Source organism: Neoarius graeffei, chromosome 18 (genome assembly GCF_027579695.1).
Source record: "Neoarius graeffei isolate fNeoGra1 chromosome 18, fNeoGra1.pri, whole genome shotgun sequence".
NCBI lineage: Eukaryota > Metazoa > Chordata > Actinopteri > Siluriformes > Ariidae > Neoarius > Neoarius graeffei.
In genome coordinates this window covers 59864594-59886740 of record NC_083586.1, presented here as the reverse complement: position 1 = coordinate 59886740, position 22147 = coordinate 59864594, and the positions used below count along the sequence as shown (strand labels likewise).

The window sequence follows — 22147 nt, the reverse complement described above, 5'->3', positions numbered from 1 at the left end:
CTGGTAAGTTCCAGGTTAATCTACAAGTCCATGGAATTCCATACACATAGAAATTTCATGGAATTGCCTGGAACTGTGGCATGTTCCATATAAACACAACTGTTCGGAATATCAGTCCATCAGAATTTCATGGAATTGCAATACATTCCATATAAACAGAATTTCATGAAACTGTGGCATATTCCATTAAAAAAAAACTGAATAGAACTCTGGTAAGTTCCAAATTAATCTACAATTCCATACAAATGGGAATTTCATGGAATTGCAGTACATTCCATATAAACTGAGTGCAGAACTCCACTCCACTTAACAGTGGTATGTTCCATACATGAAAGCACATGGATAGAACTGTGGGATTTTCCATATTAACACACTTGCGTGGAATTTCAGTACACCCCATGCAAAAATGGAATTTCATGGAATTGCGTTATATTCCATATGAAATACAGGACAGCACTGACTTGCTGTGAACTGCATATGGAATTTGTGACAATTCAGTAATCCAAAACTTCACATAATTGCCTGGAATTGCAGGACATTCCCTATAACACACAATTCCACTGAACTGCAGTGCATTCCATAGACATAACTGCATGGATTTTCAGCAGGAGTCATACGAATTCAGAATTTAATGCAAGAAGTTGGAGATAAGTGCAGAACTGCAGCACATCTCCATAAGTAATAAGTAATATCTTGTCCAGAAGCCTCAATTTTAATCCAAAACGTTCCGTCTTTTTTGCCAATCTTTGAGCTACACATGTTTAAAAACTCAACCATGATAATGAAGTTGAGTTAACTCTCGACCATTCAGGCACTAGCAGGGGGATTAGAACACCACCCCGAGTCCTGTTCATAAATGCTCTCGGAGGTGAGGCATTTCCTGGCTACAACACATCCAAACTGAGTAACCGGGAACTCCCTGAGCTAACAACTCCAATGGCATGCCGTCCAAAACCATCGTCAACCGACACAGCGGCTGCATTTCCCGAGCAGCATCCAGAAATGAAATAATAAAACAAAACTGGTGTACTGTTGGAGAGCGGTTTCCTCGCAACCACCATAAACACGCACACCAGCCTTCCAGACACACACACTGATGCTTTGGGCACTGCTGATGATGCAAAAAACAGTACAACATGGGGACTGAAAACACACACACACACACACACCCCGCTGTGCTCCCTTCTAAACCCGGCTCTTTGTTGGGTTCATTGTGCCGAGGGTCAGACCGGCACTGCCTGGCGCTGCAATTGCTAGGTAGAGATTGAAGGAAAAAGAAAGCATGCAAGATGACAATGTCTAATTATTCTCCATTCAGGATGAATTTTTGGAGCTGGTCTGGACCATTGGGCGGGCGGAAAAGGGGGGCAGGGAAAGGTTTTGAAGGATGGCTGCCATGGTAACAAGGCCTAATTGGTCCCCTCAGACTTGACTTGGTCTGACCTGGTATTGACAGCAAAGCCCTTCGGGGTCACGAAAGTAAAACACGACACTACGAACAATTGGCGCATTCAGGATCTTAAGACGTGAGGAAAAGTGATCAAAATGAAGACAAACAATGACCAAAAACATTAGCATTGGAGATGTTTAAACAAGTAGGAGTATTCACCTAGCTTGGGACCGAAACAAAACACACCACTAAACGCATCACTGCTCTAACTGTTTGATGATCATTGGGGTTACTGGAAATCAAATCAATGCACCTTCTTCTGGTTGCCATTGTGTGTGAAACAGTGGTGGAAGTTGGTGATAAACTGATGTGTTCTTTACACGAGGCACCATTGTTTAAGTCTTTGATCTAACTAACGGTCCTGATAGTAAATCTACTGTCCATAGAGGCCCCTCCCTCTTCCACTTCCTCTTCTCTTGGTGCCAACACATTCCCGATCTTGGATATCGAATCGATTGGAAACCACGAGGAAGCAAACCGAAAATCAGCGCAAAGGAACGTGAGCACTCTAGGAAACATCAACTGTTTACTTGGACATGTTTACACACACACACACACACACACACACTGAGGTAAAACTCACCGGCCAAGCAAAGCTGAAAGACAGCACGATGCGAGCCTTGTCGTTCTCTGCCAAGGTCTTGGGCAACACAACGTTCCCACCAATCACTGGAGTAGATCCACTGCCAAAACTGCATGGTCCACCGGGGGTCACCCTGGACTGGTACTCCTTAAGGCACAGGCGGAAATACGTGTCGCACTCGTCCCGCGTGCATCTGTTGTTGTCCGCTGCGTTTCGCGTGCCGTCGCAGCACGAGCCGCTCTGCAGCTCCCCGTTGATGTTCCTGACTGACAGCACACGCAACTCAAAGTGGCCCGATGCTTCACACAGCTGGGAACGGGAACAAGAACAGAGATTGTTAAAGACGGAGGAGGAAAAAAAAGAAAGTGAGAGAGACAGACAAACCCTTGAGTTAAATATCGAATTAGTGGTTGATTTTACGACATTTATAGCATGTAAGACAATGGGCACATCCAAAACAGCATGGTAACAGACCCTATATTTGTCATTCATACTCAAAATAAAAATGCTATAAAAGAGGGATCTGAAACAATGCAGGAAGGAAAAAAATTATATTATATATATATACACCCAAAACCAAAACTTCTTCCTCCAGAGTGGACTATGTTAACTATTCTTCTTCTAAAGATCATTCATCCACCATAAAAAACAAAACACATGACATTAAGAAAGCCATTTTGTGGTGCAGTCTTTAAAAAAACATGAAGGATTCTTACTGAACATTTCTTCCTTTCTCTCTCTTTTTTTCCCCATGCATGTTTCAGGAATCTCTCCAGCCAGGTTCCTGGAGGCACTTTTAAGGGATTCTACTTTTCCTTTTTTTTTTCTTCTCTCCCCCAGACAACCGGAGTTATTTTTTCCCTGTTAGGTTTTCCCCCCTTTAAAACACCTCCCATGATGTTTTGAGAGTGTGGGCAACAAAAATGAAAAAGGTATCAAGAAAAAAAAAAAAAAAGTTTAAGAGCCATAGAATGGAATGAAAAGTTTCTCAGGGAAGTGAAGGCTCTACTAGAGAACAGCTCTGAAGGTTGGGAGGGAAATGGTTCAAGGATCTCAGCACCAAGGTTTCTGGAGATGATCCAAAGAACCAGTTCAAAAAAAGGAAGAAAAAAAAAAGTTTGTTTGTTTGTATGGTAGGTGCATGCTGTTTTGACAGGATGTTCAATATTGGAGTCGTTGAAAGTAGAGTTCATGGCGTACTTTTGGAAACTTCTTACAACTTCTGGTAGAAAGGAAAGGAAAGGAAAGGAAAGGAAAGGAAAGGTGCGCAATGAGAAACGCGCTGCTAAAATGACGGTGAGGACGCAGTTTAGAAACAGAAGTGAGCTTGGGAAGTGTGTGCATGCAGATTGCATGGGGAAAGAAGTGCATTAGGGTTTCCTTCACACACACAGGACTTTACCTTCATGCAGAAGCAGTGAATCAGGAGATGAACGCAGGCGGCGGCGGTGAAAGTGGAGCTCCGTCTCCGCATGGTGCCGCCTCTCCTGTCCGGTCCGGTCCTCTCCTCTCCGGTCCTTTCGTTTGCTTGGTTCCGTTCAAACTTCAGCCGAAACTCACTGAAAGCTCGCGCACACGCACTTCCTCCGTTCCGGTGTGCACATGCACGGGCGCACAAGCACGACGCGCGCGATCCCTGGGAACGGTACGGTAATAAATTCCTTTGCGTAAAAGCCCAAAGTCACCAACGCCGCGCGCACCTTCTCGAGGTCGGATTATTAGTATGATTATTATTATTATGATAATGATTATTATTATTATTATCCACAACTTTCTTCTTTTCTTTCTTCCAATTATTATTATTATTATTATTCTTTATGTCCCTCCAATCCTTATCCCTTTTTGCTCCTTTTCTCTCTTTGAAGTTTTCCCCGTTGTCCCGTCAGGCGCCACGATGCCTTGCTCCTACTTGGACCGCTGAGCGAAAAAAAACCCTCTCCGGTTTGTGGGAAAGCGAGCTTTCTATCTATCTATCTATACCGCGCGTTCACGGAGAGGAGGCGGAGCCCGAGAGGGACCCTTTTTAATATTCAAAACCTAGGGCGGGGCTATGAAAGTGCGCTCGCCCACTGGGTTCGGTTCATATCAGTCAGGTGTAGCTACAAACCGCTTTCTTATATTATATTATATTATATTATATTATATTATATTATATTATATTATATTATATTATATTATATTATATTATATTATATTATGCATGAAGGTTAGCATAAAAATAAAGCATAAAAGGAGTCCTGTTCTAAACAGAACGAAGTTTTATAGCCTGTTTTCTCTGGTCTGAACGTTTAAAACCCTGTCACGTGATGCACTTGTCTCTCAGTCAGGTGTGGATGTGGTTTCTTCAGATTCCCCTCCGAGCACACAGCTGGGTTTATCGTGTGAACGTTTTTGTCCCTGATGTCAAAAATCAGTGGTTAAAGCCCAAACTGAGTCACTGATTCATGAGAGAAACTTTAAAGCAGTGAAAGGCCTCGTGGTTATCATATTTCTCGCCCTGTTTGCTTGTTAAAGGTCCCATGGCATGGAATTTTCACTTTCTGAGGTTTTTTTAACGTTAAAATGAGTTCCTCTGACCTTCTTAAGTCACCCCAGTGGCTAGAAATTTCATAATGTGTAAACCAAACTATGCCCAACATTTGAGAATGGCGCGTTGATAAGCTCTTCCCTTTACTACGTCAGCAAGGGAGATGATCCCCACGCCCCCCCCTCTGGATTCCCACCCACTGTATGGATTGCCCCGCCCAGTTGTAGTGAGGAGACCATAGAGGACACAACAACATGGCATCACCTAAGCGAGCAAAACATGGAAATTGCGCTGTACATGGATGTGACAACACAGAAAGGAGTCTGTTTTTACTGCCGACGGGAGAGCCCCTGAAGACGCAGTGGCTTAATTTTATTTACTTCAATAATACGCCGTCGAGTCTACCTAAGACGGTGTATGTTTGTCGGAAGCATTTTCCTGAGGAATGTTTCCACAACTTGGGACAGTACAGGGCAGGTTTTGCACATCAACTGTCACTGAAGCCTGGGTCCGTACCAAGCATCCCTGCCGCATCAGCAACAAACACCGAACAAGTAAGTGTATAACTGGTCGTTTTGCCGTGTTTTAAAATCGGTGCGTTAGCCTAGCAATGGCTACATTAGCTGTGCAGCTAACCGCTTCCTGCAGTTAGCCAGGTAATCTGCGCTACAAAACTAAAGAGCATGCAGCATGCTCTGTTAAACTGAGTTTAGTCTGGAAATTGACTGTAACTTATGAGCTTATGTTTGACTATTGCTCCGCAATGCATGTCTTCTGTTGGATAAGCGATATGTTGCTGCTTCTATCCTCGTTGGTTATGGAGTGCGTGTTCAAGCCTAGGGTATTATACGTTCGTAAACTACCACTCCGAACACTCTCACTCTCTGTTCTCTGTCACGTTGAGTTTACGAAAGGAGACCGAGGGAGAACGGGGTTTTGTCTTAGCAGCGTGGCTACAGGCGCTGATCGCAGCAAGTATGTGTGTGCGCAGCTTGGTCAAGCCCCTCCCCCTCCCCCATGGCCCGCCCCCACCCTCTACCCTTCCCCGCCTCCTGCTTCTCATTAGCAAAACGATGCACTGGGAAAAGCGCTGAAATGGGGCTTTCTCCCAGGAGGCTATATTTACGTGCCAAGGGTTCATTTCGAGAAAGGCTGCGGATATAACATCCGGAAGCCTTCACGAGCCCGTTTAAAGCATCAACAAACCACCATGCCATGGGACCTTTAAACAACAATTTAAGCAGGGCAGCATGGTGGTGTATTGGTTAGCGCTGTTGCCTCACAGCAAGAAGGTCCGGGTTTGAGCCCCGTGGCCGGCGAGGGCCTTTCTGTGCGGGGTTTGCATGTTCTCCCCGTGTCTGCGTGGGTTTCCTCCGGGTGCTCCGGTTTCCCCCACAGTCCAAAGACATGCAGGTTAGGTTAACTGGTGACTCTAAATTGACCGTAGGTGTGAATGTGAGTGCGAATGGTTGTTTGTCTATGTGTCAGCCCTGCGATGACCTGGAGACTTGTCCAGGGTGTACCCCGCCTCTCGCACATAGAAGAAGAAGAAGAAACCTTTATTTGTCACATGCACACTTCAAGCACAGTGAAATTCATCCTCTGCATTTAACCCATCTGAAGCAGTGAACACACGCACACACACCCAGAGCAGTGGGCAGCCACACTACAGCGCCCAGGGAGCAGTCAGGGGTTCGGTACTTTGCTCAAGGGCACCTCAGCCCAAGGCCGCCCCCCGTTAACCTAACTGCATGTCTTTGGACTGTGGGGGAAACCAGAGCACCCGGAAGAAACCCACGCAGACAACATGCAAAACCCACAGAAAGGCTCCTGCCAGCCACTGGGCTCGAACCCAGAACCTTCTTGCTGTGAGGCGACAGTGCTAACCACTACACCAGTCAGCTGGGACAGGCTCCAGCTTGCCTGCAACCCTGTAGGACAGGATAAGCGGCTACAGATAACAATTATATTGGATGGATGGATGTAATATATAGAGGATATTACACAGTTGTGTGAAGATATGAAGTTTATCTTCAAGTGGTGAATGTATATTTCATGACTGAGTTAAGCAACCAAGTGAAAATATTTTCAACAGGAGAAGATAAACTTCATATCTTCGCGCCACCGTGTAATGTGCTTTATGTTATAGCTATGGACCCATCAAAAAAAAATATGCAAGTTAATCAAAAGAATTTAAATCGAGTCAGTGGGAAAACACTGGGAGTGATGTCATTGGAGTGAAATATTGGGAATTATTATACACCCAGGACACTTTTTCAATGGAATAAAAACATGTTCTATAGACCCCTTCGCAGTAAACGTCATTCATACGTAAGGGGAAATTGCGCTCGCAGCCTGGACCCAAAAAAGACTCCGCGACGGTAGAGATGAGAAGAAATATTTGGAAGAAATGCCTAGTTGTTGTGTTGTCGGGTGTCAGAATCGTAGCAGTGATGGGGTTAAAATGTACAGAATTCCAGCAGGATCTCACCCATTCCAAAAAAATCGCCGACATCTATGGCTACAAGCCATCAAACGTGTAGACTGGGATGAAAGCACCATCAAAAATGCACGGGTTTGCAGCGCCCACTTCATCACAGGTAAGATCAGGCTATTTATTAAATCTTTCTTTTTTATTCTTTCTAGTCTTCGTTTATTGACGTAGCAAAATACTTTGGTAACGTTTGTCTGATTAGCTGGGTCATAGTTACACAATGTAATGAATATTGTTAGCATGTTAACTTAGCTTTGCATGCAATTTTGTTTATAGGAGATTACTTACCCTGCCATACATGTGCGATTGGCTGTCAAAACGTAGCCTTCCAGCTTGTTGTATACCACCCAGGCTTCATACATAGCAACCTTCTGACCTTGACGCTGACTTGGTAAGATTTTTGACTTCAGAGCACAGAAGTTTTCATCAATTTCAGTGTAAAACACGTTTTGTACATGCCCGCACATAACATAATCATATGCGTCTAAAGACTTGTAGGCACGAAGTTTTTCGTGGGTGTACACTGAAGTCTTGTCAATAAGGTACGAGTATATATCTGGCCATTGTATACCAGGGAACTTACTAACATCGTCCGTCCACTCTTTAATTAAATACGGATCTGGTAGGCGATGTCCGCTTGTTAGAGTTAACTTATTTATGTAGCATTCTCGATCTTGTAACGACAATTGTTTTGCATAATCTGACAGCTCATAATGCCGGTCTATGGGCAGCGCCATTGTTTCTGGGTCCAGGCCGTGCGCGCATCCTGGCAACGGTCAGTTTGTTTACAAACATGCTAAGGGGTCTATTCCCTTCTTGCATATTTCATTCATTTGGTTTGATAGCATGCAATATTGTTAGCATATCGCTTATCCTACGTGTATTACATCACTCTGTCCAATGGAGAATGAGTGTTGAATATGGTTTACGATATTGCATGGTTGTCAAGACAAGACATCACACATCGGAGACGTAAAACTTCCGCACTAGTGAGCAACTGACTGTGACAATTTGTAAACAAACATGGCCGCCAGGTTTGCTTTGTTAAATACAGAAGATTTTGAAAGAATTTTGAAAGAGACGTGTTGAACACCCAAAATTAATGTGTATGTATAATAATAATAATAATAATAATAATATTGGCTGTCTTTTTTCATGGTATATCAGATATATTCCATTCAGCTACCCGTCTTCAACTTGTTCAATATCATGCTAGCTGAATGGAATATATCTGATAGATCACAAAAAAGCCAGCCAATATTATTTAAATATGTCCCTCAGATCTGTGATTTATTTTGTATGAAAAATGCGAGTTTTTCAACACGAGAAGATAAACTTCATATCTTCAAGCCAACGTGTGATTTTCTTTTTATTATATCGACACATTCATGAACCAAATTTATCAAAACAATTAATCGATTTCCTCACGAGTGACAAATAGAGATTTAAGTCATGGTTTTGGGTCTTCTTGTCCCGGATGGAGCTTGTATGAAAAATACGAGTGCTGTATTTTCCAGTAAAATTCTCCTGTCCATATAATATATAAATGTGTTTTCAGTACACCACTAAACTAGCAGATGAACCAGCTGATTAGCGTTAGCTTGTTTGCATAATCCTAAGTCTGCTTCTTTCATTAATGCTGGGATCAGATTACATAATATTTTTGTCTTTCACAATGTCAGATTAGACAATCGCAGTGCCATAAATTCTTGCCGTGTTTTGGTCAGAAGACTGGAAACACTACAAGTTTGACCCCGAAGAACATCATCGTTCACGTCCTTGCGTGCTGTCACGGAGGAGGTTCAAGAAATTGCCAATCATGGCTGAAGGAGGAACGTCAAGGAACCCGTTGTGGAAGTTGTCAAACTAGGCAAGAAAATACAAAAAATCTTGACATACTAGATTTTCTTCGAGGTGTCCCAGATGCCTTGATTACATGATTATGTCACACTACAAGGCCCGTTTGTCATTCATATTTGTGTCTGACCCTGGAAATTTGTCAACCATAATAAAAATTGTCACGTTGCCTGATCCTGGCATTACATTCAACATTTAGAAGAAAACCAGTATAACCGAAACACTGCTCTTGTCCACTGGTTCCAGCTTGCGTTTTGAAAAAGAAGTAATCGTGTTACCTTGTGCAATCTTGTGCACAAAGAAAACTTGGAAATTCTGTCACCCATGTGTCTTCGCTGTACTAGAAATGTTTGTGTTGTTCACATGCTGTATACTACGTCCCACTTCAGTGTAGGGTTTAGTATGGGTTGCCATTTTTAAAACCGTTTCTCTGTAAGTATCTTACAGGCAAGTTGTAATCCTACAGGCAAATATTTTACTTGCTTTACCTCTTAAAATGTTGAGTTTAAAAGTCACGCACAGAAAGTTTGAAGTTTTGTTTTTAGCTTTATTCACACAACTGGCAGTTCAGTAGCTTATAAAGGAATAAAAAAAACATGCATATGATATGAACTTGCCTAATTTGAAATGGTTAATCTCATCTCATTATCTCTAGCCGCTTTATCCTGTTCTACAGGGTCGCAAGCAAGCTGGAACCTATCCCAGCTGACTACGGGCGAAAGGCGGGGTACACCCTGGACAAGTCGCCAGGTCATCACAGGGCTGACACATAGACACAGACAACCATTCACACTCACGTTCACACCTACGGTCAATTTAGTCTCACCAGTTAATCTAACCTGCATGTCTTTGGACTGTGGGGGAAACCGGAGCACCCGGAGGAAACCCACGCGGACATGGGGAGAACATGCAAACTCCACACAGAAAGCCCCTTGTCAGCCGCTGGGCTCGAACCCAGGACCTTCTTGCTGTGAGGTGACGGCGCTAACCACTACACCACCGTGCCGCCCTGAAATGGTTAATAGTTTTTCATAAACTAGTATAAATGTGCTTGAGATAATAAACAAGTTAGCAAAGACTGGTTGAACTGGGCGCTTTAAGCTTTATTAGCTGTGTAGCTCAATGTCAGACACCGAAAATGCCTTGGGGTAAGTGACTTATTTTCTTATCTATCATATCCACCTGATCTCTGCAGAAACTGACATTTTAAAGCCCATTTAATAAGTGCAGACGTATCTATAATTCATCAGCTGGGACAAGGCTGTAATCCCAGAGCTGGAGCTACAGCGATGGGCGCATCTGTAATGACAGCTGGCTTGGGGTGACAGAACTGCCCCCTATTTGGAGGTGCACACCCTCCTCAACCCATTCCTCCACTTTACAAGAAGAGAAGAACATGGAGAGTGAAAAGACAGCAGTGACGGGGGTCTCTAATGAACCAGAGCTGTCCATGGGGCAGTGGTCTTTATTCTGCGATTGGGACAGCTGTGTCTTCCTGCCTTTAAAGAGGAGCTATGAATAGATAATAGTGCTGGGGTCCTGAAAAGGAACCCCCACCCCTTCCCTGTCCCCATCCCCATCCCCGCCTCCTCAGCTGGGTGGGGCTGATGTGGATAATTGCACCACACACAGTAGAGACAACAGCGGAAGGGAATAATGCAAGAAAGACAGACCACTGAGACTGGACAGAAAGAAAAAGACCTTTATTGAATGTTTAGGGTCCTTTACTTCCAGAGATGGAGAGATAAAAGTAAGAATATGATGGAGGAGAAAGAGTGAAGGATATTGAGGGAGAAGATGTGACATAGAGATGGAGGAAAAAGGTGAGAGAAAGATGGACGAGGAATAAACAGTGAGACCAAGTCAGAGACAAAGGAGGGTTAAGGAAAACGAGAGAGCAAGAGAGATGGACAGATAAGGAAGAAATGGAGGGGAGGAAGAGAATGAAAGAAAAGTACATTTGGATTGATGGGAGGATTGGAAATGGAAGAAAGCGTGAGAGATGAAGAAGTAAGAGGATGAAAAAGGAGAACGAGGGAGAGCTCTGGCAAGCCATTTGTTGAAAAATTATATGGAGAAATATAGAATTACATGGAGAATCTCAACCAATCACAGCACAGCTTTGCAGTATTCATTGATGGATACGAGAGTTCGGTCTCATATTTCTCAAAAATACCCCAAATCTTAGCAGTGTCACAAAGTCCAACCCCATCCCCTTGCCCAATGTGCTCGTGTCCAATCACATTTTTGCCTGAAGCATTTCCACACAGCTAATTTTGCTCAGCCAACTGGAAAACTGGCTGATGTGTGTTAAGGCCAGCCGTCCTGGGAAACGCCTGCAGCCAGAACATGAATCACAGTTTGTTAAGCAGGACAAGGACTCGCTGACAGTCGGGCCAGAGACAGGATCTGCCATGAACAGTATGGGGGTGTGGCGTCAGGATCGTAACACAAAACACCAAATGGTGAAACATGATGAATATCGTTAAATATTGAAACAAAACCAAGAAGAGAGAGAGAGAGAGGAGTGAAAAAGAGTGCACAACCCAACCAAGAGGATATTAAAATGATCTCAAACTAGTGAATAGCAAAGCAAGAATGTCCTTCATCAACATGCCCACAGTATAGACCACTGAGCGGAATTGAATAGAAAGGAAAGAAAAATCCGCAGTGATTAGTTCCTTAACAAGGATTTCCAAAGACGCTGCATTTCCGAGACATAAGAATCCACAATGTCATCGCAGAAATGCTTTTTCTATTGCACCATTCACATCACATTCCTCCAGTGCTGGTCATAGATGCTGGAATGGCATCAAGTATGTGGGGTAGGGGTGGGGGTTTGGGGCAGGAAGGGGCATAAAGCGCGGGTGATGGCATGGTTAGCAAATGTTGTTCTGTACCACTAAATTTTAATTTACAACAATACAAGCATGGAAGAGTTGGTATAACTCCAGGGTGAATCTGGAGCCTGTCCTGGAACACTGGGTCCCACACAGGAATTTACACTGGGCATCTCAGGGCAACATTCACATACTCATTCATATTCAGGGGAAATTTAGCGTAGCCAGTTCACCTACCTGCATGTTTTTGGAAGGTGGGAGGAAAGCAAGGAATCTGGAGGAAACCCACATGAAAATATGGTGCGAGGTGCCAACCCGCTGTTCCAATTTTTTAAATATTTATTTATTTATTTTACTTTAAACAAATTACCGGCTAAAATGGGAATAACAAAATTGCATTCCACTTGGGACGCTGGTGGAAAGCATAGATTTTAAGCAACATGTGGATTTTTACATTTGGAGGAATTTGTAGGTAAGTAGTGCTCAAATTTTTCTGCATACTGTAACTGATGTCTTAACTGGGATTAATAGCAAAACTTTAGCAATTGCTAGTAAAATCCAGAAGAAATAAATGGGTCCATGAAATGAATTTGTCAGGTTTTTTTTTTTTCTGGAAGAGCCTTTGGGGCAGATAATTTCAAGCACCATTAGGCACATTTTATTTTATTTTTTTTTAGCTCATCTGGCTGCAGGCCAGGCTGGATGAGCTTATGTGATCACGCATCGTCCATCCACAATTTACAAAAATCGCTACTCAAATCAAGTTTATTTGTATAGCGCTTTTAACAACATTAAAGACATTGTCGCAAAGCAGCTTTACAGAAAATTAAAGGCTTTAAACACAAGCTAATTGTATCCCTAATTTATCCCTAATGAGCAAGCTTGTGGCGATGGTGGCAAGGAAAATCTCCTCTAGACGACATGAGTAAGAAACCTCGAGAAGAACCAGACTCAAAAGGGAACCCATCCTCATCTGGGTGATAACAGGTAGCTTGATTATAAATAACTTGCTTCTCTAAGGGTAGTATCTCACTGGGCTGCAACAGCCCACGACTAGTTGGAGACACAACAATTGCGATAAAATATGTGAATTAGTGACAATTTTCACTTGGAATCACACTGAATTGATATTCGCATATTTTACCGCAATTGTTGTGTCTCCAACTAGTCGCAGGCTGTCGCAGCCCGGCTTTCCCTCGGCAGGCAGGGAAGTAGAGGAAGCCTCACGGAAACTGACTTGAGAAGGGTTCGCGACGGCTTTGCGACACCAGCAACCCATTTGCGGCTATTTTGAGAGAAATTGTGTCGCACGAATTTTTTGTACATGTTTAAAGGAACAGTCCACCGTACTTCCATAATGAAATATGCTCTTATCTGAATTGAGACGAGCTGCTCCGTACCTGTCCAAGCTTTGCGCGACCTCCCAGTCAGTCAGACGCAGTCAGACGCGCTGTCACTCCTGTTAGCAATGTAGCTAAGCTCAGCATGGCCAATGGTATTTTTTGGGGCTGTAGTTAGATGCGACCAAACTCTTCCGCGTTTTTCCTGTTTACATAGGTTTATATGACCAGTGATATGAAACAAGTTCAGTTACACAAATTGAAACGTAGCAATTTTCTATGCTATGGAAAGTCCGCACTATAATGACAGGCGTACTAACACCTTCTGCGCGCTTCGGCAGCGCATTGATATCTGAGCTCCGTATCAATGCGCTGCCGAAGTGCGCAGAAGGTGTTAGTACGCCTGTCATTATAGTGCGGACTTTCCATAGCATAGAAAATCGCTACGTTTCAATTTGTGTAACTGAACTTGTTTCGTGTCACTGGTCATATAAACCTATGTAAACAGGAAAAACGCGGAAGAGTTTGGTCGCATCTAACTACAGCCCCAAAAAATACCATTGGCCATGCTGAGCTTAGCTACATTGCTAACAGGAGTGACAGCGCGTCTGACTGCGTCTGACTGACTGGGAGGTCGCGCAAAGCTCGGACAGGTACGGAGCAGCTCGTCTCAATTCAGATAAGAGCATATTTCATTATGGAAGTACGGTGGACTGTTCCTTTAAAATTTCAGCGACGAAGGAGCGACACTTTGCGACTCATGCGAGGAAATTGAGAAGCCCCGCGAATGTTTCAAGACACTTTTGAAACTCTCTCGCGAATGACGTTCGCAATTTGTCGCAAGCTGTCGCAGCCCAGTGAGATACTGGCTTAACTGTGTCCTATAGAGTCACAAAGTATAACTGTGAAACCAGGAAATTCATTATAGTTTTAACAGGAAGTCTGTTTTGTTGAAGTTATCAACTGTTCATTGATGGAGACTTGAGTGCAAAACTGTTCATGACAGCTGCAGTCCTAGAGTTAGCAAGTCAACTGTAGTCCTCAGACTTGAATGTATTACTGTAAGTATCCAGAGCCATCTTTCAAGTGTAACTTTCGACTGTCCATATGGGGCCGTCCTCCACAGGAGCAATGTGACGAGACCCCAGCCAGAAGTAGGGCATCAGGATGGATCAGGCGAGCAGAAGGGCATAGCAACACTGGTATGTCAGAATCGACATGTAACATGCTACTCCTCCTACAGGATTTGATCGGATTTTGATCAACCTCACAATGTTCCCCAGGTGGGTGTGCATAAAAATTGTCAAGATGGTGGTGCCACCTGTCATATTTACGATTTTATGGGCATCTGAAATTGCAAATTCACACACACAACAACAGCAGTGGCTGGTATGAGCTACAGCCTCATTGAGGCTGTTTTCTTTATTTTATTTTTGCAAGGGAAATACTTCCTGCTATTCTGATAAACAAATTTTAATGTTTAACAAATTTTGAACACTACAAAGTTTTTTTTGTTTCAAGGCCAAAAGAAATATGACATGCACACAAAAAAAAGAATCTGACCTCTTCATGCTTTTATCCCATGAGAACCTCCTTTTTTTCTCACGCTGCTCCCACATTTTTTGGTTGTGAGCAAAACAGGTCAGGGTGGTTCAGGTTGGACAATCATAGCAGAAAAACAAACGTACTATTGCCTAATTGCATGCAAAACATGACACATTGCCATTGTATCTGCCCAGTCACGATGCTGCGCTCTCATTGGTGCTTTCTGCTTCACTTCATCAATGTCTGCTGATGTGTGATTATGACTGTAGCTTAAATCGATCCACCCTGACCTGTTCGCTCATGATACAGAGGAGTGGCACAAGTCATGTTGATTCCTCTGATCTCCAAGAACGCCACATTAACTCTGCGTAGTATGAAGAGGTGCAAAAAAAGTCAAGTAATTGGTGAAACCTTGGCATTAAGGTTCATGTCCTTGATGGAATGACCGATCAACGTTGGTACAAACAATGTAGAATGGCGGAGAAGAACGTCCTTCCTGAGACAATAAAATTTCAGCTCCTGAGCATCACTAGAATAGCTTTTTTTATTGACACCTGGAGATTGCTTACAAGAAAAAGTCCCCACACTCACTATAAAATATGGTGGTACTGGATTATTAATGCAGTGGATCATTGTTGTGAAGATTGATCGCATTGGGATATTATGGCTCAAATCCTGGTTGCCTTTGCCAGGAGGTTACCACTTGCTCATAGATAACAAGATGATGATCCCAAACTTCCATGCTTCTGAATCAACCAAGTCTTTGTATTTTGAAATCCTGTGGCTTGGATTCTTGTCCAAATCCAAATATTAAGATATATAAAGAGGTCTAAAATATTTTGTCTAAACAATGGTCTGGGATCTTCTACAAATGTCCCCAGATGTTACAGGAAGAGGCTCAGTGCTCATTAGTCTCTCCAGAGGAGACTTCATGGTGCTGATAATTGTTAAGTCAGGCTTTTGCACAAACCATTTGTAATATTAAAAAAAACCCCTTCATTTTATTTGTATTATGTATGCATATATCAAATCAAAATCAAATCAAGTTTATTTGTATAGCGCTTTTAACAATAAACATTGTCGCAAAGCAGCTTTACAGAATTTGAACGACTTAAAACATGAGCTAATTTTATCCCTAATCTATCCCCAATGAGCACGCCTGTGGCGACGGTGGCAAGGAAAAACTCCCTCAGACGATGTGAGGAAGAAACCTCGAGAGGAACCAGACTCAAAAGGGAACCCATCCTCATTTGGGCAACAACAGACAGCCTGACTATAATATTAACAGTTTTAACAGGTATAACCCTCAACTGTCCTCATGGGGCCATCCTTCACAGGAGCGGTGTGATAAAACTCCGACCAGACACAGGGCACCAGGATGGATCAAGCAGGTCCGAGGGGCAGAAGAGGCCAGCATCTCAATCCCAGGATCAACATGTAACTCAGAGGGACAGATGGGGGGGGGAGAGAGAGAGAGAAAGAAAACACAGGTTGTTAGGTATGCCCTAAAAATGACAAGTATTAAATCTGTGTGGTAGACTCGCAGAGATGAGAGTCTTTACATCAGGCATAACACACAACAATGGCATGTTAATATGGTAAAATATATCATGACCTGCTCTGGCTGGATGCTTGATTGGGTGATGGGAGCACACTCCTCAGCAATGATGAGATGCAGATGGGACCCTTAGGGCTGGCCAAGACAATTCAGTTACATTTCACCGGGTCTGGGACATGCGACAGAATGTCTGACGGCCGATTCCCTGCAGGCTACGATAGCCAGTCGAGGTCTCCACCCTCTCCACCAACGATCAGGCATAACATTAAAACCATCTGCGTAATGTTGTGTAGGTTCCACTTGTGCTGCCAAAACAGTTCTGACCCGTCAAGGCATGGACTCCACAAGATCTCCGAAGGTGTGCCGTGGTATCTGGGACAAAGATCTTTGCAGCAGATCCTTTAAGTCCTGTAAGTTGTGAGGTAGGGCCTTCATGGATCTGACTTGTTTGTTCAGCACGTTCTACAGATGCTCAATCAGATTGAACTCATGTTCCTCAAACCATTCCTGAACAGTTTTTGCAGTGTGGCAGAGCACATTATCCTGCCATAAGAGAATATGGTTGCTATGAAGAGGTGATCTTGGTCTGCAACAGTGTATAGTGTCAAAATAACTTCCACATGAAAGCCAGGACCCAAGATTTCCCAGCAGAACTTTGCCCAGAGCATCACACTGCCTCCAGCAGCTTGCTTTCTTCCCATTGTGCATCCTGGTGCCAGCTGTTCCCTAGGTAAGTGACACACACATGGCCGTCTACATCCCGGACGAGCCCCTATTTTGTTACGACCTGGCTCAAGACCATAACAAAAGAGGAGGACACACGTCACAGTGGTGTAGTGGTTAGCACTGTTGCCTCACAGCAAGAATGTTCTGGTTTTGAGACCAGCGGCCGACAGGGGCCTTCCTGTGTCGAGTTTGCATGTTCTCCCTGTGTCTGCGTGGGTTTCCTCTGGGTGCTCCGATTTCCCCCACAGTCCAAAGCAGGCTTGCAATACTTGAGTCCAGGATTCGAACTTGAGTCCGACTTGTGCCCTAATTTTAAGGACTCGTGACTTGACTTGGATGTGAGCACTGATGACTCGGACTCATAAATTGGAGACGAGGACTCAGATTTTTTCTTTATTTTTTGTAACATGCCATAAGATATTTATATCTACATTAATTTTTGTACTAATTTTGTGCAAGAGTGTCACACCTGCACACCTTGGCACATCAGATAGACTCTCAGGTGCGCTCCGGACAGCGCATGCGCCAAGTGGACTCTCTCTCATGCGTGTTGTAAACGACTCACACCTGCACAGAATTAAGGCGCAATCAGCGCGCCGATATAAAAACTGTGAAAATGCACTTACTTTGCGAAGTATTGAGTTGTGTTGCTGACATGTTACTGAGCCTTATTTCCTTGTTTGGTTTCCTGATCCCTGATTTCCTGTTTCTCGTCTTTGATTCTGCTGAGTCTACGATAGCCTGTTTGTGCCTCGCTCGACCTATTGCCTGTTTCACCGTTTTACGATTTTGGCTGCTGTTCTGGATTGTTTACCATCTTCACTTGTATTAATAAAGACACCTTCTGCACTTACATCCGTCTCCCAACCACCTTTGACAGAATACTTCACACTCCCTGATAAAGGGAAGCACATTTACCTGTTCATACATCATGTTCAGGGACAAACTAATATTAATGGCTCTGAAACAGAGACCGTCACATGGTGCGGCTGGAGTCTCGTTCTTGGACTCAACTCGGATCAATAGTGGACTCGACTTGAAATTTTTTTTAATGACTTGACTGGACTCGGACTCGAGGTTTAGTGACTCGACTACAACACCAGTTCAAAGACACGCGGTTAGGTTAACATGGATCGGCCTTAAGCTGAAGTGCCCTTGAGCGAGGCACCTAACCCCCAACTGCTCCCCGGGCGCTGTTAGCATGGCTGCCTACTGCTCTGGGTATGTGTGTGTGCTCATTGATCATGTGTGTGTGTGTTCACTGCTTCAGATGGGTTAAATGCGGAGAGGAATTTCACAAGTGTGATGAATAAAGTTGTTGTTCTTCTTCTTCAAATTAGAAAACTCAAGGATTTATTGGAATGAAGAAAACTTAAACTGAAGAAATAATTAAATGCAAACAAAATAAGCAAATGGGTCAGTATGGATCAATCGTGTCAAGAAAGCGTCTGGATACACTACCGTTCAAAAGTTTGGGGTCACCCAGACAATTTTGTGTTTTCCATGAAAAGTCACACTTTTATTTCCCACCATAAGTTGTAAAATGAATAGAAAATATAGTCAAGACATTTTTCTGGCCATTTTGAGCATTTAATCAACCCCACAAATGTGATGCTCCAGAAACTCAATCTGCTCAACGGAAGGTCAGTTTTATAGCTTCTCTAAAGAGCTCAACTGTTTTCAGCTGTGCTAACATGATTGTACAAGGGTTTTCTAATCATCCATTAGCCTTCTGAGGCAATGAGCAAACACATTGTACCATTAGAACACTGGAGTGAGAGTTGCTGGAAATGGGCCTCTATACACCTATGGAGATATTGCACCAAAAACCAGACATTTGCAGCTAGAATAGTCATTTACCACATTAGCAATGTATAGAGTGGATTTCTGATTAGTTTAAAGTGATCTTCATTGAAAAGAACAGTGCTTTTCTTTCAAAAATAAGGACATTTCAAAGTGACCCCAAACTTTTGAACGGTAGTGTAAATTGGAATACAAGGTGCGGTACACACAGCTCTGATACGCAGCAAACTGTGATGCTCTGTGTGTTCTGACAGCTTTGTATCGTAGCCAGCATTAACTTTTTCAGCAGTTTGTGCTCCAGTATTGTAGCTCTTCTGTGGGATTGGACCATATGGGCAAGCCTTCATGTCCCATGCAAATCAGTGAGCCTTCGACACCCATGACCCTGTCGCCGGTTCACTGGTTGTCCTTTGGATCCTTGGACCACTTTTGGTCCGTACTAATCACTGCATAGCCCACAAGATGTGCCATTTTGAAGATGCTCAGACCCAGTTGTCTCGCCATCACAATTTGGCCCTTGGTGTCAAAGTTGCTCAGATCCTTACACTCGCCCATTTTTCCTGCTTCCAACACATCAACTTCAAGAAGTGACTGTTGTCTTGCTGCCTAATATATCTCTATCCCACCCCTTTGTAACAAGAGAACAATGTTATTCACTTCACCTGTCAGTGGTTTTAATGTTATGACTAATCGGTGTATACACACATAAAATATTGCTGCTTTTCTGTCTTAATATCAATTGCCTATCTATCTCGGTTTCTGCATCCTTTATGACCACGCATATCCGTGTAGTTCTGCCAAAAGATTAAGCTAAGTGTTTGTGAGTGTGTGTGCGCGAGTGTGAGTGTGCGCGTATGTGTGTGTGCACGTGTGCATGTGCAAAAGTTCCCATAGCCGCTCCTCTCTGATCTGCGTGTCACTCTCCTGTTAGCAGGAAAGTTGCATAACAGGATGGCTTTGGTGAGAAAAGTTTGAGAGCAAGTCAAAAAGTGTGTGTGTGTGTGTGTGTTAATTCACATTTGCAAGAAAAGAGCACAATTATTTTTGCGTCACACTGTCATACCCTGAAGGGATAAGCCTCAGGACTTATAATTAAGTTTCGTGTCTTTTTCTGCGTTCACACATCATTATACATAACTATGTTTTTTTTTTTAATTGAATTTGCTTATTTGATTTGGCGTTCACTTTCTACCGTTCTTCAAACATTGTTTAGCTGAGAGTGAGAGAGTTTATGACTAACCTGAGAGACCTTTAATGGTTCATCTACTTCAGGCACTGCTAAGTATTCACACAGCATGTGTGTGCATGAATGAGTGTGTGTGTATGTGTGTGTGTATGCTTGAACAGGTGTGAGGTCTGACCTCATAGCCGTCCTCCACTTTCCAAACTTCTAATGACTATACTTTCTGCAACGCTGTGCGTGTTTGTGCCTGTTACAATACTCTTGGAAATATTTATACTGATTCATCATCATGCAATAACACAGCGAAGCTCGACTCTAAATAAATCAAGTTTAAAGTGAACATTAGTTTGAACCAAAGGTTCGGCCAAAAATTTGCACAATGTTCATTTTTCCCCCCTAAATGTAGTCGATCTGCCGTGACATGTTTCTGAAGGTTGATTTCTTTGGTTCTTACACTGGAGATAAAGACTGAGGCACAGTGAGGTAGTTTGTACTGGTAACTATATACTTCTATTTAAGTTATTCCACAAACTCGAGTCGTACATGAGCTAAAAGCTGACGAGGCACATAGCACCGAGCACTCATCAACCATGAATTTCTCTGTATACCAAAGTATTCTAGAGGCAAACGTGAGGTCATCTGTCCAACAGCTAAAGCTTGGCCGCAATTGGGTCATGCAACAGGACAATGATCCCAAGCACACCAGCGAATCTACAGCAGAATGGCTGAAAAAGAAAAGAATCAAGGTGTTGGAATGGCCAAGTCAAAGTCCAGACCTCAGGCCAATTGAAATGTTGTGGTGAGACCTTAAGAGAGCTCTGCATAAACAACTGCCCTCAAACATGAATGAGCTGAAGCAAGGTGGTAAAGAAGAGCGGGCCAAAATTCCTCCCCAATGATGTGAGAGACTGATAACATCATACAGAAAACGATTACTTCAAGTTATTGCTGCAAAAAGTGGTTCTACAAGCTATTGAATCGTGGGACTTTTTCACAAATAAATTCTACATTTTGACTTAATTTTTGTTAAATAAATAATGACACAGTGGAATCTGTTGTGTGCTGCTTTACACCTGAGGTCAGATTTGCATAATTTTAGGGCCTGGTAAGGATCAGATGATTTTTTTGTTATGTCTTGATTGGTAAAACCATGGGGTGGCACGGTGGTGTAGTGGTTAGCACTGTCGCCTCACAGCAAGAAGATCCGGGTTTGAGCCCCGTGGCCGGCGAGGGCCTTTCTGTGTGGAGTTTGCATGTTCTCCCCGTGTCCGCATGGGTTTCCTCTGGGTGCTCCGGTTTCCCCCACAGTCCAAAGACATGCAGGTTAGGTTAACTGGTGGCTGGAAATTGACCGTAGGTGTGAATGTGAGTGTGAATGCTTGGTCGTCTCTGTGTCAGCCCTGCAATAACCTGGCGACTTGTCCAGGGTGTACCCCGCCTTTTGCCCGTAATCAGCTGGGATAGGCTCCAGCTTGCCTGCGACCCTGTAGAACAGGATAAGCGGCTACAGATGATGGATGAATGGTAAAACCATGTAACTGGAAGAGGCTGTACTTTCTTTTTCACATGACTGTATGACGAGATTGAGTGGAATAACTGTTTTATTCTATCCACATTCACTGGATTTTCAGAAATGGAGCATTTTTATTTTTACTTTTTGCAAATTTGATAAATCAAAACTTTATCCAAAACGTCCGACAAAATCATTTCCGCTCAGGTGGACTTCTTAAAAACCTATCAATGGCTGCATGAATTGACTTTAGTGTTTTTTTTTTTAATAAAGTGCCATCTTACTGTTGTGCCGAGGTACAGAATAGCTTTAGACATTTATTTAATTCTTCCTTGGACATTTAATCCATCCATCCGTTATCCGTAACCACATCCTGTGCAGGGTCGTGGGTGAACTGGAGCCTATCCCAGCTGACTATGGGCGAGAGGCGGGGTACATCCTGGACAAGTCGCCAGATCATTGCAGGGCTGACACAGAGACAAACAACCATTCACACTCACATTCACACCTACGGTCAATTTAGAGCCACCAATTATCCTAACCTGCATGTCTTTGGACTGTGGGGGAAACCGGAGCACCCGGAGGAAACCCACGCGGACAACATGCAAACTCTGCACAGAAAGGCCCTCGCTGGCCGCTGGGCTCAAACCCGGACCTTCTTGCTGTGAGGTGACAGTGCTAACCACTACACCATCATACCACCCTTGGGCATTTCAGTTCTGTAATTTTCA

General features: G+C 43.4%; 1 protein-coding gene across 2 annotated transcripts in view; it reads right to left on the bottom strand.

Annotated features, from left to right (window-relative positions):
• The window catches only part of jag1a (jagged canonical Notch ligand 1a), a 36857-nt gene extending 32838 nt beyond the window's left edge, over positions 1–4019 (bottom strand). For both annotated transcript variants that reach the window (XM_060899093.1, XM_060899094.1), the window contains exons 1-2: positions 3436–4019; positions 2034–2342 (exon numbers count right to left, since the gene is read on the bottom strand). In XM_060899093.1, coding sequence (XP_060755076.1) covers positions 2034–2342; positions 3436–3507 — 381 coding nt within the window. In that variant the 5' untranslated portion in view covers positions 3508–4019. The remainder of the gene's footprint in view (positions 1–2033; positions 2343–3435) is intronic.
• Between the last annotated feature and the right edge of the window lie 18128 nt (positions 4020–22147).